Source organism: Mchenga conophoros, linkage group LG20 (assembly GCF_057382185.1).
Source record: "Mchenga conophoros isolate Kocher_MC1m ecotype Shallow Benthic linkage group LG20, M_conophoros_male_GT1.1, whole genome shotgun sequence".
Classification (NCBI taxonomy): Eukaryota; Metazoa; Chordata; class Actinopteri; order Cichliformes; family Cichlidae; genus Mchenga; species Mchenga conophoros.
Window position 1 is genome coordinate 3,891,984 of NC_140545.1, and position 19,534 is coordinate 3,911,517.

The 19,534-nt window shown below is 39.8% G+C and overlaps 1 protein-coding gene across 1 annotated transcript; it reads left to right on the plus strand.

Moving 5' to 3' along the window:
- The first annotated feature begins 301 nt into the window (after positions 1–301).
- Positions 302–7,359, plus strand: adora1b (adenosine A1 receptor b). Its single transcript, XM_085259991.1, has 2 exons — positions 302–1,451; positions 3,071–7,359. Exons 1-2 carry the CDS (start codon positions 1,111–1,113, stop codon positions 3,846–3,848), a joined length of 1,119 nt encoding a protein of 372 aa, XP_085116117.1. The 5' UTR covers positions 302–1,110; the 3' UTR covers positions 3,849–7,359.
- The last annotated feature ends 12,175 nt before the right edge of the window (positions 7,360–19,534 follow it).

Genomic DNA, 19,534 nt, shown 5'->3' on the forward strand with positions numbered 1-19,534 from the left:
AACCACTTACAAAGCTGTAAAGGTTTTTTAAAAAAAAGGATGATCAATAGATCTAAATCAGTCACAAGGTTTCCAATTTTAAATCCCATTAGTTTTTCAGATGGGCTTGCTTCAAGCTGAGATTGCAGGCCTTTGAAGTCTACAGCATAAAGATCTATTTAGAATGACCTGAATATTTCTTTTTATTACAGATACATTTCTATCTGATGTGTTCTTAGTATGTGGCTGGAGGAGTAAATAAGTGGCTTACTACTGTGTGCCTCCCTCCAGTAATACTACAGTTCCAATGGCCTTTGTTACATGGCAGTTTCAATCCTTCACGCCTTATCAGAACAATGGGCGAGTGACCAAGGTCTATTAGTTTTCCAAAGGGCGTGGGAGAAATGCATACATGGCGTTACAGAGAGTTCACATCACCCTTCGCTCTACTTCTTTCGGACGGTCCTGCAGAAGGCTAGCACCATTTCATTTCTCCGTGGAAAACGAAGGAGTTGCACGAACCGAGGGGAAAACGACTAATAAAACCAAGAAAGCAACTCTCAATGCCACACTGTTTTCACTGAAAGCGCCACGAGCGAGAGAGAAAGAAAGGCAGAGGTGAACGGAAATTACGCCGCGTCGGAGCTGCAGCCGTGCGAGGCTTTCTGTAGCAGGTAGTTTCTCATTGGATGTGTGTTATGTTTTTTTAAACTGCTAGATTAAAGTGACAAAAGCTGGGTGATGAACACGAGGCGCCCTCCCGGATAAATCGCAAAGCATGGCAAGAACGCTCCTCTCCGAAGAAGCAGGTGTATTCCGCCAAGTGAAGGCGCAGGACTCAGAACAGCAGCGACGCACAGCCGCCTCTGGACCGTAATCACCTGCTCCAAAGGAAAACACCCCATTCTAAGACACTGTGGCTCTTAACCTGCGTATCATCGTCAGAATAACTAGATTTTCTCTCAACTTAAATCTCGTCTGCTAACCAGGAGGATGAGAGTGCCGTGACACAGCGGGACGCATTTGGAAAATTCTGTACTGACAGGAAGAAAAAGTCAAGGATTGTTCTGTTGGCTTTTTTTGTTTTTATTTTGCAGCTCACTCTTATTAAGGACAAAATTATCTGCAAGGATGGCCGGGGCACTCTTCTCAGTGGACTCAGTCTACATCGGAATGGAGGTGGTAATTGCTGTGGCGTCTGTAATCGGGAATGTGATGGTGGTCTGGGCGGTGAAGATTAATAAATCGTTGCGAGATACCACGTTTTGTTTTATTGTCTCCCTGGCTCTGGCGGATATTGCAGTGGGAGCACTCGTCATCCCTTTGGCCATTACTATCAATATCGGACTCCAAACTCACTTTTACAGCTGCCTGCTTGTGGCGTGCACGGTGCTGGTCCTGACGCAAAGTTCGATCCTGGCCCTCTTGGCTATTGCAATTGACCGCTATCTCAGGGTCAAAATCCCGACCAGGTAACGACCTTTTTGCAACCTAAAGGATAAAATTAAGGACGGGATTGAGTCATGCGTTATTTGTGTAATGTGGGGAAGTGATACGAATGAAAATAGCATAGATTTGTTGGAGGTACTCACCAGAAATGATAGCAGAAGCCAGCACAGTTCCAGTGCTGTTTCATTGATTTCTGTATGGGTCTCGTTTCACTATACAGGAAGCTGCCAGTCTGCCAGTTTCTTTATATGCATATATATCCGCCTCCCCATGACAGCTTAACAGAGCAAGGCCAATCTACTAACTACTTTAATTAGTCTTTCTGTCATCAGGATCTCTAATGTGCTGAAGAGGTGCACAGCGACACAGAAGTGGTCAGCTTTGCTTCTCCCGCTTTGTATGTGGTGGACACATCATGTCATGCTGGGGTAAAGTAAAAGCACAAGCAGTGGTGTTGAAAAGCTAAAAGGACAAGCCGAGAAGGAAAGAGAAATTACTTATTTGAGAATATTGCCTATGAAAGCCTCAGACCCTTGTCCCCTGTTAAATCCCATGAAGTCTTCCAGGCTTACAGTAATATTCTGTCATCAGTTTTAACCCTTGACTTTTCCATGTAAAGTTTGTCTGTCACAGCAGCATCTGGGCGTCCTTGCTCGGGTTATGCATGTAGAAAGTTTCTCAGGAATTGTCACTTGTTTCCAACACACATTGCAGAGACTATATTTAACAATATGCAAATACAGCATTGTAACATTTTCATAAATTACATAATATGCTGCATGCTCTACCACGCTCCCTGTTTTTAGATCAGAACCTGATCTTTTCCGATCTCTTTCAGGCTCAGTTTTTCGATTATTTTATTTATTTATTTTTTTCTGCACTTCTGACACAGACCTCACTTAAGGTCTGGGTCCCTAATCAATACTCATCCTACACATGGCACCTGCTACATTTGGGCTAAATTGAAGAATCTTGTTTTGCCTCACGCTACCCTTTAGCAAAGGTCAGCCTGTGGTAATATGGGTGTTTTCTTTACAGCCAAAACATCCTACATTAAACATTAACCATTAGTAATCTGAAAATGACTAATCACTGGCTTACCATGATGAGCTGTATCAGATAACTACTTTCATCCCTGCCTCGGGGCAAGTATCAGGTTGTGGTCCCTGAAATTCTTTACTTACAAGTCAAGACAGCAGTGATAAGATCTTTAAGCCTCTGCCTTTTTTTTAACCTCCCTCTGACTCTGGCTACTTCTTCATAAAGCTTCTTAAATAATGAGAAAGCCTAGCCTGCAACACCTTTAATATCCAGTATGTAATAGCAGCTTTCTTTCTTTCTTTTCTTTAAAAAAAAAACCCATTTCTGGTTTTAAGAAAGTCATTAAAAAGTAACAGTCTTGCAAAGGTCAAGTATCAAAGATAAGAATTTCAGAAACATATTTTAAAAGGTAATATGTGCTGCAAGGACCTTTTCACAAAGTGTCTTGGGGGTTGTGGCTGTGAAGATGTGAATCACATCTTCTGTCAGCCCAAGGACACTGACAATATGAAAAATGAAGTACAAAGAATGAAAACATGCATGCCCTGACAATGCTATGTGGGAAAGTGCTGACGTGTCGCTCTGCTGTTTACTCCTGTAGGTATAAGCGGGTGGTGACCCCTCGGCGAGCGGCACTGGCAGTCGTGATATGTTGGACGGTAGCGTTTATTGTGGGACTCACACCCATGTTAGGCTGGAACAACCTGAAGCGCTGCCAGGAGAACGGCTCCATCAGCTCTGACCTCATTACCACGTGCAAGTTTGAAAATGTCATCAGCATGGACTACATGGTCTATTTTAACTTTTTCGGCTGGGTGCTCCCACCTCTGCTGCTCATGCTGTTCATCTACGCAGAAATCTTCTACATGATCCACAAGCAGCTTAACAATAAGAAACTGAACACCAGTCACGCAGACCCCAACAGGTACTATGACAAAGAGCTGAATCTTGCTAAATCCCTTGCTCTTGTCCTCTTTCTCTTTGCTGTGAGTTGGCTCCCCCTCCACATCATCAACTGCATCACACTCTTTTGTCCTGAGCGTAACAAGCCCAAAGTCGTCCTCTACATTGCCATCCTGCTCACCCACGGCAACTCTGCGGTCAACCCAATTGTCTACGCTTTCCGCATTAAGAAGTTTCGCTCAGCCTTCCGGAAAATCTGGCAGCAGTACTTCTGCTGCAAGGACACATCGGCTCTGGAGACCCAGGCCAGTGACAGGAAAGAGATGCCAACGTTAGACCTACAGCAGGCAACACCGCCTCTTTCTCCACAGACAGAAATCCCTAAACCCCAGCCTCTGTCTGAGCAAAACCAGAAGGCCGAATCACCTCAAAAACATAAAGGACAATCATCCTTACTGGGGCAGAATGCAGCCTAAGCAAAGGATAGAGCTGATGCCTGGAGAAGTAATGATCAGTGGGCAAAGCATATGCTCTCTCCTTGTCTAATGTGTAACATGCATTGTTACACAGGGCTACAATGCTTAGCGGAAGGGAGCCAGTTAAATCACTGGATGAGCAATTGTCTTCACTCAGGAGGAGTGTATATGCTGAAAGTTTGATCAGAGAGAGGGAAAGAAAGGTTGCATATAATCGTGAAATAATGGAAGTCTTTTTCTGACAGTGACTGTTGGTTTATCTTAGTAACAAACTGAGAACACTGAGCTTTAACTGTTTTATTCAATTTGGTGGAACAGTTGGTGGAAACATTACAAGATGTGCAATATAAGTTATTGTGGTTGGTCAGTATGAGATAATCAGATATTACAACTTTCTTAAACGTTTATATATTCAATGGAGGCGGCAACTCTTACTACTCCATAACTGTGTGTAAGTTTAAAGTGACAGTGGCTAAAAATATATGAATGTAATAATGTAAATATGGGACTAAAAGCAGCACAGCTGTGAATGAGCATATCTTCTTCAGGGTCTTCACTGGGCAACAATGTGTAGTGTGTTATCATGGAAAGGTTTTTTATAACCCCTTAACTCCTTTATGCAGGAGCTCAACCCCCCCCCCCCTCCCTCCCCCCCGTCATTCAGCAGTATCAATCTATAGCAGAAGGAGCGACGAAGAGGGATAAAAAAAGTAGCAGATGGACCAACAAGAGCTTTTAGGTGTTGCATGCAAGAGACTTGAAGAAGGAAGACAGCAAGTCACCTGGGAAAAACCCAAGATGCACTTAAAGCTCCTCCTTGAGTGGATCTCTTCCTGCCAGCCTCTTTTATCTGGTAGTAAGAGTGGGGTTTCCCTTTTTACATTAATAACAACATTATCACATCTCAACACCAGAGTAGCAGCCATGGCCTTATTCATTATCTGAACTGGTGTGGGCTCCACTTTTAACTGACCCAGAAATGACAACCTGAAGATGGTGAGTATGTACTACGCTGTAAGATGAACTTTTTTCGCATTAGCTTAGTAATGTAAGTATGGTAAATGCCACTGACTTAAAGACTGTGTGAGAATGTAAACTAACTTTCTTTTGTCTCTGGAAAAGACTAAGAGGTGGGATAAGACACTGACATTCTCCTAAACTGGTGACAATCTCTTCTGTAAGGTTAAGGCATTTCTATCACTGTCTTAAACATCTGACAGGCAGGATCAGACAGTGAAGCTGTTTGATTGACTGAAAAGACAGGATCAACAGAAACAGTAAAGCACTCCACCCATGTGAAATGCCTACAAAGTAGAGGCTGGGTGGGTTGTAAATACATACATTTAAGGGAAAAGTGGATGAATAAATGTTTAAAGATGTGTCTTTTTTTAGTTAATGCAATTTACAACCTGGGTTTACAGCTCTGATTAGCACTGAATAGTGAAATATACATGTTTGTGTCATGATTTTATGTTTTTTAATAAAATGTATAATTCCTAGTCCGAATGTTATTACTGAGCACAGTGTCTATGTGCTCTATGATATATGGTTATAAAGTAAAAAGCATTTTCAGCAGTAAATATGATTTTTTTTTAAAACTTAAATTGAATGTGGTTATGTTTTTTTGTTTTGTTTTTTTTTATAAAAAAGAGGAAACAATCATAAAGAATGCCATCATCAGTCATAGAACATCCATGCAGTGCACATCAGTAAAAACATCAAAATTCAGTCATGGTAAAAAAGAAAGTACATTTATAGGGTTTTACATAACAGGACATAATAAATCATCATCTAATCCTAAGAAAATACAACCTGAGGTGAGCAACAACCCAAACATATTGCACCCGCTTCTTATTTATTTAAGAAAAATAAAGCAAAAATGCAGAAGCAGTGCCTTGAAAATGAAATATAATTAAGCACACCCTTAGCTGCTCCTTAGACTCTAAATTCCACTGGAGGCAGTAAGTGCTGCTAATAAAATGCACTTGAGGAAGTGATCATCACCATGTGTGAGTACCTCTATGAAAGCAGAAGGTTTGGCAGTGTGCAGATGTGGGGCATTCAGGTGTGACACAATGCCAAGGAGGAAAGGCAATAATCTCAGAGAAGCAATTGTTGCCGATCAATATGGGAAAGGTTTGTCATCCGTTTGCACCAACAAAGATTATTCACATGAGGAAAAGATTCAAAAGATCCCCCCCCCCCCCCCCCACACACACACACACAAATAAATAAATAAAATTAAAAAAGAAAGAGAAACCCCCCAGAACCAAGAGCTACACCTCAGAATCTGCAGGCATGTAAGATGTTAAAGCTCTGTAACAGTGTATAGGACACAGATGAGGTCTGTATGGAGATGTTTCTCCATAATGCACAGCACCATGTTTGGTGAAAACTGACCACAGCATATTAGCAGTGCATAACAGCATGTTTTGTAGCCAGAGGACCCGGGCACCTTGAAGTAAAAAAAACAAGGAACTTCTCTGTAAGTCAAAGTATTCTAGAGCCAAACGTGTGAGGCTGAAAGCTAAAGTTAGTCTGAAAATTGGGCCATTATACAGAATAAGCATGCAAGTAAACTAGAAGATCTCCATCAGAATGGTTGAAAAAGAAAAGAGACGTCAGACCTCAGTCTGATTGAAATGCTGCAGTCACGCCTCACAATGATGTGAGAGACTGATGAATTCAACAGAAGATGTAGCACTTGAACTTACTGCTCTAGGTGATTTAATAAGCTGGGTGTACTTAGTTTTCCATACATTGCTTATGTATTTTTGCTCCGTTTTTTAGTTGTGAAGTAATACAGAAACAAGCAGCAGTGACTTTAAACCTTTGATTCGATCTTTCTCTGTGTGCTTTGGTTTCGACTGGATGTGTAGGATGTCAAAAACATTTTGGTTGTAAACTTTGGTCAACTCTGGGTTTTTTTACGTAAATGTAGTTCTTTTACTCAAATAAAGGGTTGTTTCACAGAGTGATTGTAATTGAGAAATATGCTGAATCCCAGGCCACTCATTTAATCAGTTACACATATCAGAGTACAGCAGTGGGTCAAACACAGTACTGTATCTGCTGAGCGATATGTGAAAATGGTACACTGGCAGGTCATTTTTGAGTCTTTTGCTTTTTGTTTCAGTTTTCCGGAAGCCAACCTTCCTGGTTAGGTTCAGTCTCACATCTTTCAAAAACACACCATTATTTCAGGGCTGGTAGTCTAAAAATAATTCCTCAGGAGTCACTGAAGACCATACCAGAGCTAAGGACAGGGAATATTGCATCAGGTGTTCAGGAACATTCAATTATATGGTGAAATTGATCTTTGGATGTGTTAATAAGTGTCTGTTTTCAGTTTTGTGTTTACATTTTATTTCTGCTACTCTCAAGTGGCCGAAAGCACCAGTAAATGCATTTTTAAAAGAACTGGACTAATAGGTCTTACACCTATGTTTCTTCCTTATATAAAGTCATGTTAACTAAGGATGCACTTGTAATATTAAAAGATCATAAACAAGTTCTTTTCTGTCTGTTCAGTCCTCTGGATCATTTGTCATCCTCTGACATGTAATTTTTTCCACAACAATCAGCACTCGAATCGGTGGATATCTCAGCTTCTTATGGGTACCTTGCTGCGGCTTATCAGCGCTGTCAGAGTTCTCATTAATTTTTCAGAATAATGCCGTGAGTGGCTTTATGATAACAGTTGACAGTTGTCACCATTCACACAGCATTTCTTCTCTCTTCTTTCTTCTCAGTCTGTGAGTTTCTTTGATATTAAAAGACTTGTGAAGTTCTGAAAAAGACCAGGCAGCGCAAATAAGGACTGTGCTGTGTCTGCAAGGGTTTATGCTTGAAAGCTGTCAACAGAGTAACTTCACTCGCTTCTTTCTGATATGACATGTGTATAATCCCTACAGTGGATGTTGTGTGCGCAATTTTATATGACATGATGTTAAACAGAAAGCTTTTATAAATCAATAAACTGTTCAATATAATGATTCATAATAGTTTGCTCTGTGGCCCTGTTCTTATCATACTGGCTCCAATGAAAAGATTAAATATTAAGTGAAAGGAGACTTCAGATAAGAATGTGTATTTCTATTAGAGCAGTGACCTTTCCCTGCAGTGACATACTGTCCTTGGGCTGATGTTAGTGTGAACCACAAGGCCTGAGAAAGAGGAGAGAGACTTGTCTTCACACGGTTCATCATTCATAAGAAAAAGTGATACTTAGAGCATAGCTATCATTGACTTTATGAAACCACAAGTGTTATAATACATTTTCACAGTTGTTGTATTGATTGGTTCATATTTCCAAAGACAGTTCTGCTCATTATAGTAATGATCTATTTAAATAATACATGAATTAATAGAGTACAGAGTACCATAATAACAAGTGTGCTTTGACTTTTCTGGCGAAACATATATACACGCACAGTACTGTGCAAAAATCTTGAGCCACCACTCGGGGCTTTTTTCTACAATTCTCATTCACTCAGTCACACACACAGTCATACAGTGTTTACATCTATGCCTAAGCAGTTTTTTTAATCTAACATTCACATGTAAACACACACACACACACACACACACACACACACACACACACACACACACTGATGAATGCATCAAGAGCAACTGGGGGTTCAGCATCTTGCCCAAGAATACACGTGGACTGGAGGAGCCAGGAAGTGATCTACCAGCATTCAGATTGGTAGATGGCCAGCTCTGAGTCACCACTGGCCCTAGGAGGCAGACTTTCTTAAAAACACTCTTTTGCAAACAGAAAGCCTGGAGAACTATTTGCTCTTGAGCAATAGTTCTCCAGGCTTTCTCAAGGTCTCTCCCAGTATTTTTTTGGACATTGGCTGTGTATTCACTCATTTCCAGCCCAGTCTGACAATTTCAGGGAAATTTCTTTATTCTTTTTTTATTTGTTAAGTCACTTAACACTGACCTACTATGAATCGCTCAAGCATAAAAAAAATGCTGATGCTGTATGGTGATGTGTCCTAAAAAAAATTAGGTAAGTGAACAAGTGGTGGAAAAACTCTAAAGAACTATCTGCAGCAGAAGAACACTATCTGAAAGTCATATCCATAAAATCAGTGGAAACTGGTCTTAGGGAGTGATTACTCCAACTTTGATTTTGGTTCAAATGACCATCAGTATGCATGGACGAGTTCAGAGAGAGATAGAACAGTGAATGTCTAGAACTATCCAACCCAATATCACGGCAAAATGTGTAATAGACACCGAAGCATGAAAAGGGCGCACATGCAGAAGTTGCAGTAAGCAGCAGTAACAGCAAAGGGAAATATTTTATTTTAAACAAAATTAAAATAATCTTGGGAACGTGTTTAAACAGCCATCATTACACATCAGTTGCCTTGCTTAAACGTTTCTGATGATTAAGGACCCTTGAATATATTTTATAGGGTTTTTTTGCTCACTACCGACTTCTTGGCTGTAAATATATTATTTCTCCCTGTTGGTAATCGTCTGGGTTGAACCATCTGTGAAACATGGTGGAGTTTTTGTTTCTTATGGTTCCTGGTTCAATGACCCAGTGTTTTGAGTTTTTTTGGTTAATCTTTGGGTTTATGAAGTCATTTAGGGTCTAGTTCTATATTGCTTCATCCTTTGAGCACTTCTGAGTTTTGTTCTGTTCCTTGGTTTGTGTCACCTTTTTGTGTTCAGTCTGTCCTAGACTTGTCCCTGTGTTTCCTTCCTAGCATCACTGTATGAAGTCTGTCTTGTCTCTGTGTGTTTCCCTTTCTGTCTTTGTGTCAAATCTGCATTTCTGTTCCCGTGTTCTGTTATTTTATTTTGTGTTCTGTCTTATTTTGGTAGTCTTTCATGCTGTCCCTCATTCTACTTTGCTGTGTGTTTCCCTGCTTCTTGTTCCTGTTTCCTCCAGTAAGTGTATCCCCTGGTTTTAATTTTGTCTGGATCACAGTTGACTAGTTTAGTTCAGCCAGAATAAAGGTTTGTTTCTTTTCAACTTCTGTTCGAAACCTGCCTGCCACATCACTTCACATGACACTGTCACAGTTTGGAGCAGCATTTCTGCCAATGTGGCTGTTGATCTTGTCAAAACTGATTGAATTGTGAACGCAGAAAAGTACTAAAGCCACACTGTCATACAGTAAAAGGATACTTGGACAGAAAAGACAGTGTTTCACTATCAGTCGTGGATTGGCCTCCCCAGACTTCAACATTATTGAAGCAGAGTGGGATCACCTAAAGCACAGGTGTCCTACTCCAGGCCTCGAGGGCCGGTATCCTGCAGGTTTTAGATGTGTCCTTGATCCAACACAGCTGATTTAAATGACTAAATTACCTCTTCAACATGTATTGAAGTTCTACAGAAGCCTGGTAATTAACTGATCATTTGATTCAGGTGTGTTGACCAAGGGTGCGATCTAAAACCTGCAGGACACCGGCCCTCGAGGCCATTAGCTCCCCACCCGACCTAAAGGAAGCTAACAGCCAAACGTGAGTTTGGATATCCTTAAGGAAGCCTGGAAAACTATTCCTCAAAGATACGTTACATTATATACGATTGTAAGGTCTTTGCCTTAAAAAGTGAAGCAACTGTTTGATTTGACACTATATAAATGAAATTGAATTGAACAGAAAGAGCTTGTCTAAGAGAGTTCAGGCTGTGTAGAAGAATAAAGGTGGTGATTCCAAATATTGACTTTCAAGCTGGTTAGAAGTGCACAAACTCTGGTTTTGTCTTTTATTCTGTATTTTTGTTCACGTTTGCAAAATGCTGAACCTATTTCCCATTGTCTTAGAAAAATACAAGGTGTGGCTCAAGACTTTTGCACAATACTGTATGTGGATCAATATTTCTTCTGGGTGGTCTGTTCCAGCTGTGCTTTCAGTCAATAAATTGAGCTGAACCTCTAACCAACATGGCTATTCCGCTTCTCCCTTAAACTCCAGCAAAAGAGGATGAAGTGATTGCGTATTCGCTCCTGTAAGAAACATTTTCATTAAAAATGGAGGAGAGGTTTGATCTACCTGGGATCTCATCAGGCATCATAAATAAGCAAGTGTCTTTTGCCCCCAGTGCTGCTGCACAACAAGAAACACATCACCTCACCAAAACACTTATACATGATAGCAACATCTGTCTCAGGGAGCAGCTGAAACAGACCCTGAAAATGAAATGAGGATAACACCAACAAAACAGTTCTGTAAAGTCATGCCAGCACTTTACTATGTGTTATACAGTAAAGCACAGAATGATGCTCGTGTCTATTGTTGACTTTGTTATGCATGTGCGACTTCACAGAGAAGCAATCAGTCATAAAAACAAGGCCACCAATACCGCCTCCGCTGCAAGAACATCTGTGTCAGACTCCTCTGCGTTGTGATGCAGCAGTTTGGGAACATCAATTCCTGGTTGGCACTGCAGCTAATGAGAGGCTACATTCACATCAATGAACATAAATGAGCAGATGAAAAAAAACCCACCAAAAAAACAAAATGTGTGGATGAAAATTTGCAGCAGATGGAAAATTTGCATTCAGTATCAGCCGAACATTGCCTATTAAGATGTAATGATATGCAGCATATTACTGGCAGTATGTCACAGAGCAATTACAGCACAGTGATTAAGTGAAATCCCGTTTAGCTGCAAAATAAACATAAAGGTGTTTTAACAGAAAACCAGGGCAATCTCAGAGCATTAATGAAACTACTTCTATAAATCGGTGCAAGGAAATCGATGCAGTTAAACAAGCTACTTTCCAGTAAAAATCAATTATTCACCAAAAAAGGCCTACAAAATTAGAACAGCATCAATATTTTATCTCCTTTTGTTATGTTTTTTTTTTAACGAAAGAAGAAAAAGCTAATCTCTGCACCAGGATGTTGACAACGCAGCCTTGAAGCAGGCTGTAAAATGTGGGGAGGGCATTGCCTGCTGTGTGAACCCAGACTAAAGAGAAGATGCACTAAATCATCCACTGGATTGATTTAAAATGATATTTTTATGGAGCAGGTTGAGGAAATGATGATTGTCTGCTTTGTTAGCTCTGCAGTTCCTTCTTTGGGTAAATAAGAGATCAATGGACAGTATGGCTGTTAAAGCTTAGTGGTGCATTTTCTTTCTGACACTAATTCCCTATACCAGAGTGCTGTCCTTTGTCTTCACTGACTGCCCTTATGACAGAGTGCCACCTACTGGTGAAGATGCACTTAGTACTAAGTTTATTAAAATGTGGTGGTGCCAAGAGAAGCTGCTACTGATTTGGCTGACTTCCGGCTTCCTCATTAAGCATCTCCTGCAGGTTCTGGAGGACAGATCAGTGTTTTTTTTTAAAATCTAAAATAGTTTTGATGACAGCTCCAAAGACCTGCTTGGCGCCCTTACAGGAACTAATTATAAAAAAAGGGTGGGGGTGGGGGGGCACAGGGAAAAGAAAACACAGCACTGCTACACATAATGACTTGCTAAACTGTGCTGCTTATATGATTTCTTAGCTATGAAAGAACATGCGTTGTTTAACTTGGCAATGTTCTTTGTACAATTCAGCAAAAAAAAAAAACTAAATCAAGATTTTGCACAATTTTAAGGCAGGATATCATCTCTCTTTTTGATCACAAACAAGATTTTTGTTTTCCTTTGGTTTCTGAGCACGAGCCAGCTGTTTGAAGTTCTTGACTATCTGACCTTGATCCTACAGTATGTTCCAGAAAATCTTCCCACATCCACAGAAGCTCACCCACACACCGTCACTAGACCTAAAATTCTGTCCCCATTGTAAAGAGACAATGTGTTTTTTATTGCTCCACTTCTCAGGCAACTTTAAACAAGTTCGTGATGGTAAAATGTTACGCTGAATGCAGCGCTGTCCACTTCAGTGACACAGGAAGAGTCATGAGCAGATGTATAACCACAACCAGGCAGGGTTCGACTTGTTTACTGCAGTGCCGGAAAATGACACATATTGTGTGCAAATCTAGGTTTTTACCCCGAAGGAAAATGCTGCATTTATCTTACTCTGTGTGAGTTCAAACCCCTGCAGCCCCACGTATGGTAACAGTAAGCGCAAACACCAGCAAACACACATCAGAGGGAGGGATAATTGCCTGCCTCGACAAGTCTAAAGTAAAATGTGCAGAGGCAGTTGAACTGCTGTCTGACTCACTTCCCACCTGCTATCAGCTGCTTTTTTCTCAGGACTTTTTTTTTAATGAGGACAGGGAAATTCCCAACTCTTTTCCCATTTTTCTGAGATTGTGGTTTTTAAAAACCTGCTGAATAGACTTTGCCGTGCTCAGCTTTGCATTCTGGGAGTGTAATGGTTAACTGTTTTTCCTTCCCTGTTCCTTGTGGCAGATTTGAAAAAAACAACTCTTTATAAGAGTTACGAAGGCGTTGCTCCATATGCAGTTAAACAATCCAAAATAATATTTAGGGCAATCAGAGCTCCCACCGTAGCCCATGGTGTCACTCCTTGTGGCTGTGCTTTGGTTGGCACCCGCTCATAAAAGGCCACTGCTTATGACTGGGAGTAATTAGCTTTTAATGGTGGTGGTGGTGAAAGATGGCTGTCCTTAAAGTCAACATTACTCCGCCTGCCTTAACTTGTTCTGCGGTGGCAGCAGACACTGTCTGCCCCCACAAGTGGCTCTCAGCCAAACCCCTCTGTTGCTTTTTAGTGATATTATATAATGACAGTACTTCACACAAATTGCCTGCAGCATTATTTAAAACGATATCTCCCCGGGGTCGTATGGTGGCCTAGGGGTTAAGGCGTGAATGTCTACCACAACATACCCAGTTCCCTTCCTGCTGTGGCCCTTTTCTCCTTTTATGACTCCCCGTTTCATGTTTTAATCTAAAAAAAAAAAACATGAAGTAAAAGTATACATCTCTCTTCGTGACTTCTTTCATGATAGTTGAACAAAGCTACATGTTCTCAAAGACTTGAGCTGATTCTGCAAGTATTTACAAAACACCAGTTTACATGTACTCATGTTGGTCTGAGATTTCTCTGTCACATCCTGTTTCATTAATCAGTGCCAGTGTGTCCCAATCCTGTAGAGTACCTGAGACGCAGAGGAAGGCTATGACTGTAGCAGTCATTATGGACTCTGTGCCAGGGAAATAACACAATAATTGGACCATGAACATGGCAAATTTGAACTGCATTGATCAGGTTTGCACTGCACCGTGTTTCAAAACTTATTTCCACATGTCTTGGCTGAGTGTAGTCATCATCTCCTGTCATCATCAGAATTCTGAAGAAAGATTCAGGATTAACTCAACCATAGATACAGTTTGGAGAAGTTAAAGAAGGAGTAGTTGAAGAAGAAGAGCTTCAGTGTTTTGTCTTGTGTGTTTTAGAGTAAACATGATAATGGATGAATTGCTACTGTTCGGATTGTCAGCATCACTATTATTGTTTTTTTAGCATATAAAATCCCTGATGTTGACGATAGTAATAAGTATATTTTAATTGTATCCACTTTTGTATCCATTTTTCCCATCTCCTAACATCCCAACATTTTATTAGATTTGTACAATAAAGCATGATATGGAAAAATATTGTGCCAATAAACAAGAAATATTCCCAAACTAATGGCCTGCATTCTGATTATCATTGACGAAGTAGAATAATTACTCCTGTCTACTGATCCAGGGAGACATGAGTCAAACTTCCAGCCTCTTGTGCTCCTACACTCGTATTCATATGACTCTATTCAACTTTATGACAACTGTGTAAAGTCTGTTCATGGAAATATTTCTGTCAAGTGTTTCACGCTGACTTATGACTCATTATAGACAAGCTGTTATATGAGTGACCCTTGAGGGATTGGAGGGCACAACATGGTTTCCGCCCCTGGCATTGACTTGTTTTCATCAGTTTTTGTTTTGGTTGTGTCATTTGTTATGTGTGCTGTGCTACAATGATCTTAGTGTGACAGTTTCACCCACAAGCACGCATAGTATCTGGACAAATTATGAAGTGCTACAGATATTCAGAGACAATACATGAGACATACGGGTAAAAACTGTTTTAGTTTCACTGCTACTGTAGTAATGAACTGAAGAACATGGAGCGATCAAAATTAAAAGAAAGAAATACAGAGCCTGTCTTGGAAAACCAAAATAAACATGCGTAAAAACAAAACCATTCCCAGAATAGCTGCAAGACTCAGCAGACTCAGCACAGGCTGCGTAAAGTACCTGGACGTGGTGACGGGGTTACATTTCCTCCACATCAAACCAAGTAATGCTCCTGATTGTTGCACAATCTCTGAATCCCACCACAATGTCAGCAAGCCAGTCGTCATAAAATACAACACAGCTGAAAAACGAAGCTAGCCAAGGAACCACATCAACTGTCGCAGACAGGAAGTGAACTGCCTGCTAGTAACATACCATAAGACATAAACAATTTGCTTTAACAAGGCAGTTTTAAAGTAAACAGGGCATGTTAACAATTAAGGGCAAAGTTGCAAAACTGCAAACATTGAATCCAGGCTGGCTGAAAAAAATGAGGGTATGAATTACACTTTGGTGAAACACTCACACAGTTCTGCTGCCACCGTTCAAAACATTTCTTGGCTATAAAATGGTGTTTTTATAGTATCTGCATGTGTGAGTGTTTTTTAGCAACCCCAGGGAAAATACACAGAGGCCACAAATGATGACTTTTTTGGTATTACATAAGTTAGTCATTTGCACAGTAAACCTAATCCAAAAAATCCAACCCACTTTAGCTGTGAGGGTCTAGCAACTCCACTCTGATATTATCCAGTTCACTGCTGACGCAGTCGGCCACCTCATATGGTCACGTGGTGTGTGCCAACAGACTGAGCTGTGAATGAGGGCGAATTTTGGAATGATGCCATGCAAAAATGTGTATTTTTCAAGGTTTTCGGCCAGACGTCTTTTTGGGAGCACAGTGGTGAAACCAAATGAAATGTGGCATTTGTTAAAATGCATGGAGCCATGTTCATTAAACCTTTGACGCCATGTGAAATCAGAGGCAGATGTTTTGAAACGAGATCTGGGAATCCTTTCCGGAGCTACAAATAAGCAGAAATAACAGTTAGATCATGTTAAATGAAGAAAAAAGGGAGGAAAGGGCATTACATTAAAGAGAGATTTATGTCAGCTGTTGCTTTGAGGCTGAATAGAACTGCTTTATTCTGCACTGAACAAAATCAGTGAACCCAAAGATATAGCAGAATATCAGGGCATGCAGTGTGCTACAATGTAGCTGGCAAGATGAGACATTTTAGACGGGTACATTTTTCAGTTCATTTGCAATAACATGGTTTAGGTTTGTTAGTAGGAGTCAGTAAAGGCAACAAATGTCATAAAATTTGGAACACTGACATTTTTCATTCTTCTTAAATCAAAGTGAGCATAACGTCAAGAAGGCCAAAGAATTCAAGCTCCGATACAGTCCCGGTAGATCAACTGCCAGCACATATAAGCTAATGGCTAATGGTTCAACTGATAAATTTCTACACATTCAACTTGCAAATGTTCCATATAATGTGCCTACAGTTGCTGGCCACCTGCAAGCCACTTTGAAACCCAGCCTCCATCTCCTTTGTGACTAACTTAATATATCTGTTTTAATACTGTACTGGAGTCCTCCCTTTTTTTCATGTATGTACTTGGAAGGTAGGGATGTGTGTCCAAAAAAAGAGCCATATCGCCAAATATAAGTGGCAGTATATTTATTTATTTACTTATTGCTATTCTGTTAAAATATGTTAAAGTATGAACTCTTTACACAGCAATGTAAAATATACACATTAAAAACAGAGTACATCCTCTTTCAGTTCTAAGGTTTTACATATCAGGACATAATATAAAAATTGGTTCTGTGCAGGTGCTAAAATTATTTAAATACTGAGATGAACAATAATGAATGGCATACTGTCTTGTGCCATATCATTAGTTATTTAACAATAACCACAACAAATGCAGAAACTGCACCATGTGACTCAATAGCTTGTAGAACCAGCTTTGCAGCAAAAGCAACTTTTCAGCTTGAAGTGATTGTTTTCAGTGATGTAATAGGATTTATCAGTCTGTCACATCATTGTGGGGGAATTTGGGCTCTTTTTTCTGTCCAGCATTGCTTCACTTCACTGAGATTTGTGGACATCTGGTAACGCGTGGCTCTCTTAAGGTCTTGCCACACCATTCTAGTCAGGTTGAAATCTAGACATTGAGTGGGTCGTTTCAACACCTTGATTCTTTTCTTTGTCAGCCACACTGTTTTAGATTAGCTGGTGTGATTGGGACCATTGTCCTGTAGCATGACCCCGTGTGGGCCGACAGATGGTCTCATATTTGACTCTAGAATACTTTTTGTTTGTCATGAACTTAAACATTTAACATGCTAACTAAAGGTTGTAGGGTGTGAGATGTGAGTGTTGCACTGTCTGACCTTGGGTTGATTTTGGTGGGATGTATGGAAGACTTAAATGCTTTCCACTTTTCACACGATGGACATTAATGGGAAATTGTCTTAAAACTCTTCTCACATTGATAAGCAGCAGCAGTTACTTCTCAAAGATTTTTGCTGATGTCTTCCCTCTTTGGCTGCTATTTCTTAATTCCTATGAAAGCAGTACTTAGTTTCCACACAGTTTCTGCATTTTAGCCAAAACTTTTTGTTTAATACATTTTTCTCATGACGTTGTATTTAATAATTCTAATGATTCTCGTGATACTTAACCTTAGAAGTCAAAAAGTGTGCACTTTCTTTTTCATGTGACTTTAATGGAGACAGGTAAATGGCCTGGAAGTTTTACAGATATGTGAAAGATGTGGACCATTACTGCTGCTGTTCAAGGGAAAACAAAGCGAATTGCAGACATAGAATTAAAAATATGTTCTTCGTGAGAAGATAACATCATTTCTAGTGTACGTCAACAAACATTACCAAATGGCAAACAAAGGATGTATGTGTCAAAATGTATGAAGCATCACCCACACCAGGAAACCATGAATTCAGAGATGCGGAAATACATCTTCCTCAATAAACCACAGGTCCAAAATTTCAACCCTCCTCTTCAGTAATACTGTATGCACACCATTTCCTTTACCAAAAAAGGTAACCCAACAGCTTTAGGTCAGAGGATGTGCATACAGTTCTTTGCATTTCCAAGTTTAAAACTCAGTCTAGTTCTATTTACAGCCAACTGATCTTATAGTCATTCACTTTACTTAGTAAAACATTATTCTCAAGTTCTTGGACAAGACATACCCTCTCTGCTTTTTACACAAGACATTTTGACTCTGCAAAACGAGTTGTTTATTTTCCTGCATCTGTGAAGGTACTAAGTAAACATGTTTGCACAGTAGAAAGGATGTGTTCACTGACAAAAAGCCCCATATCTGTAGTCTTGACCATTCATGTGAGAACAAGTGAGTCATGGCATGCTGGCTGAGACACATCCTCTCCCACCTTGATATTCACATCTCCCAAAATATCAACATTTCATGGTTCAACATTCACACAGCAGTACACATAGTTGGCATTCTCTAAAGATTAAAGATTAAAAAACAAGTTTTCCTTAAGTCATATCTGTGTTTATGTGTTTTTCAGTGATGTCTCAAATTGTTATGAAATCAATGCGTGCATGAGAACTTTATGGGAAAAATACAAAAACATTTGACGCAGTGCTTCTTGCCAAATAGGACATGTTAGTAATTGCTAATGAATTGAGTCATTCTGGGGATAAAGCAATTGAAGATGTTGCACCAGTAGTTGGCAGGTAATGATGAAGCAGTTAGTTCCCAAAAATCTGAACTGCAAAAATGTAAACTGCAAAGGAAGTAAATGTGAGTGTGTGCTGATTTCATTGTTACCATTTATGATGATACATACTAATGCTTAATGCAGCAAATACAAGAAATCATTAGGTTACTGCCTTAACAAAGCAACATTTTCTTTCCAAGTTTTCAATGCGATCCTGCGTCTGGCTTGACCTAGTTTCATGTTTCCTTTGGTTTCAAAACTTAACAAAAAGAGGAAACAAGTTGTATTTATGAAAAAAGTGGAAGCAGAAATCTTTTTATATCAATAATTTGAGCAGAAATAACAGAAGTGTCTAGCTGAGTCCCATGATGACACGATGAGTGTGTTATGCTTTAAAAATACAAAATTTAAAAAAAAAAAAAAACAACTTCACTGTTCAAATTTAACCTTTTGTTTATTTTTTTTGTTTAATGATGTTAATCTCTTTTGTTATTTCCTGAATGGTTTTTATGGTGTTTTTGGGGGTTTTTTGGTGCTTTTTGAATGGCTGAAAACACATAAAACTTTCAAAGTACTTCATCATTTCCTAATTATTTTTGTGGGTATCTGGCATCATACATTATTTATTTATTTTAATCAAAACACAAAACAAGCATTGCTGTTTACCAAAATTGGTCTTATCAGCCATTGCCAGGTAGTCATTCAGTAACACTCATTTCCAGTCTGACAAATCTACCCAAAACTACATTAGGTCAGTCACTCATTAGCTGTTATATGTAAAGCTAAAAGTGGATATTTGGAAAGTCCCTATGTTCATTCAACTAATGCAGTTTGCCAAAATGTATGTAGGAGGGATGCGGTTTTTGTGTGGGAGGGGAATAAGGTCAGGTGACTAAGAGTTTTTTTGATGTATAAATACAAGGTTCCCTCACC

What these genes read in the sequence shown, in the direction of transcription:
- adora1b (XM_085259991.1), top strand. Translation starts at nt 1,111, where the DNA reads ATGGCCGGGGCACTCTTCTCAGTGGACTCAGTCTACATCGGAATGGAG. An exon ending in AGGGTCAAAATCCCGACCAG is followed by an intron (nt 1,452 to 3,070) that starts GTAACGACCTTT and finishes TTACTCCTGTAG; the next exon opens with GTATAAGCGGGTGGTGACCC.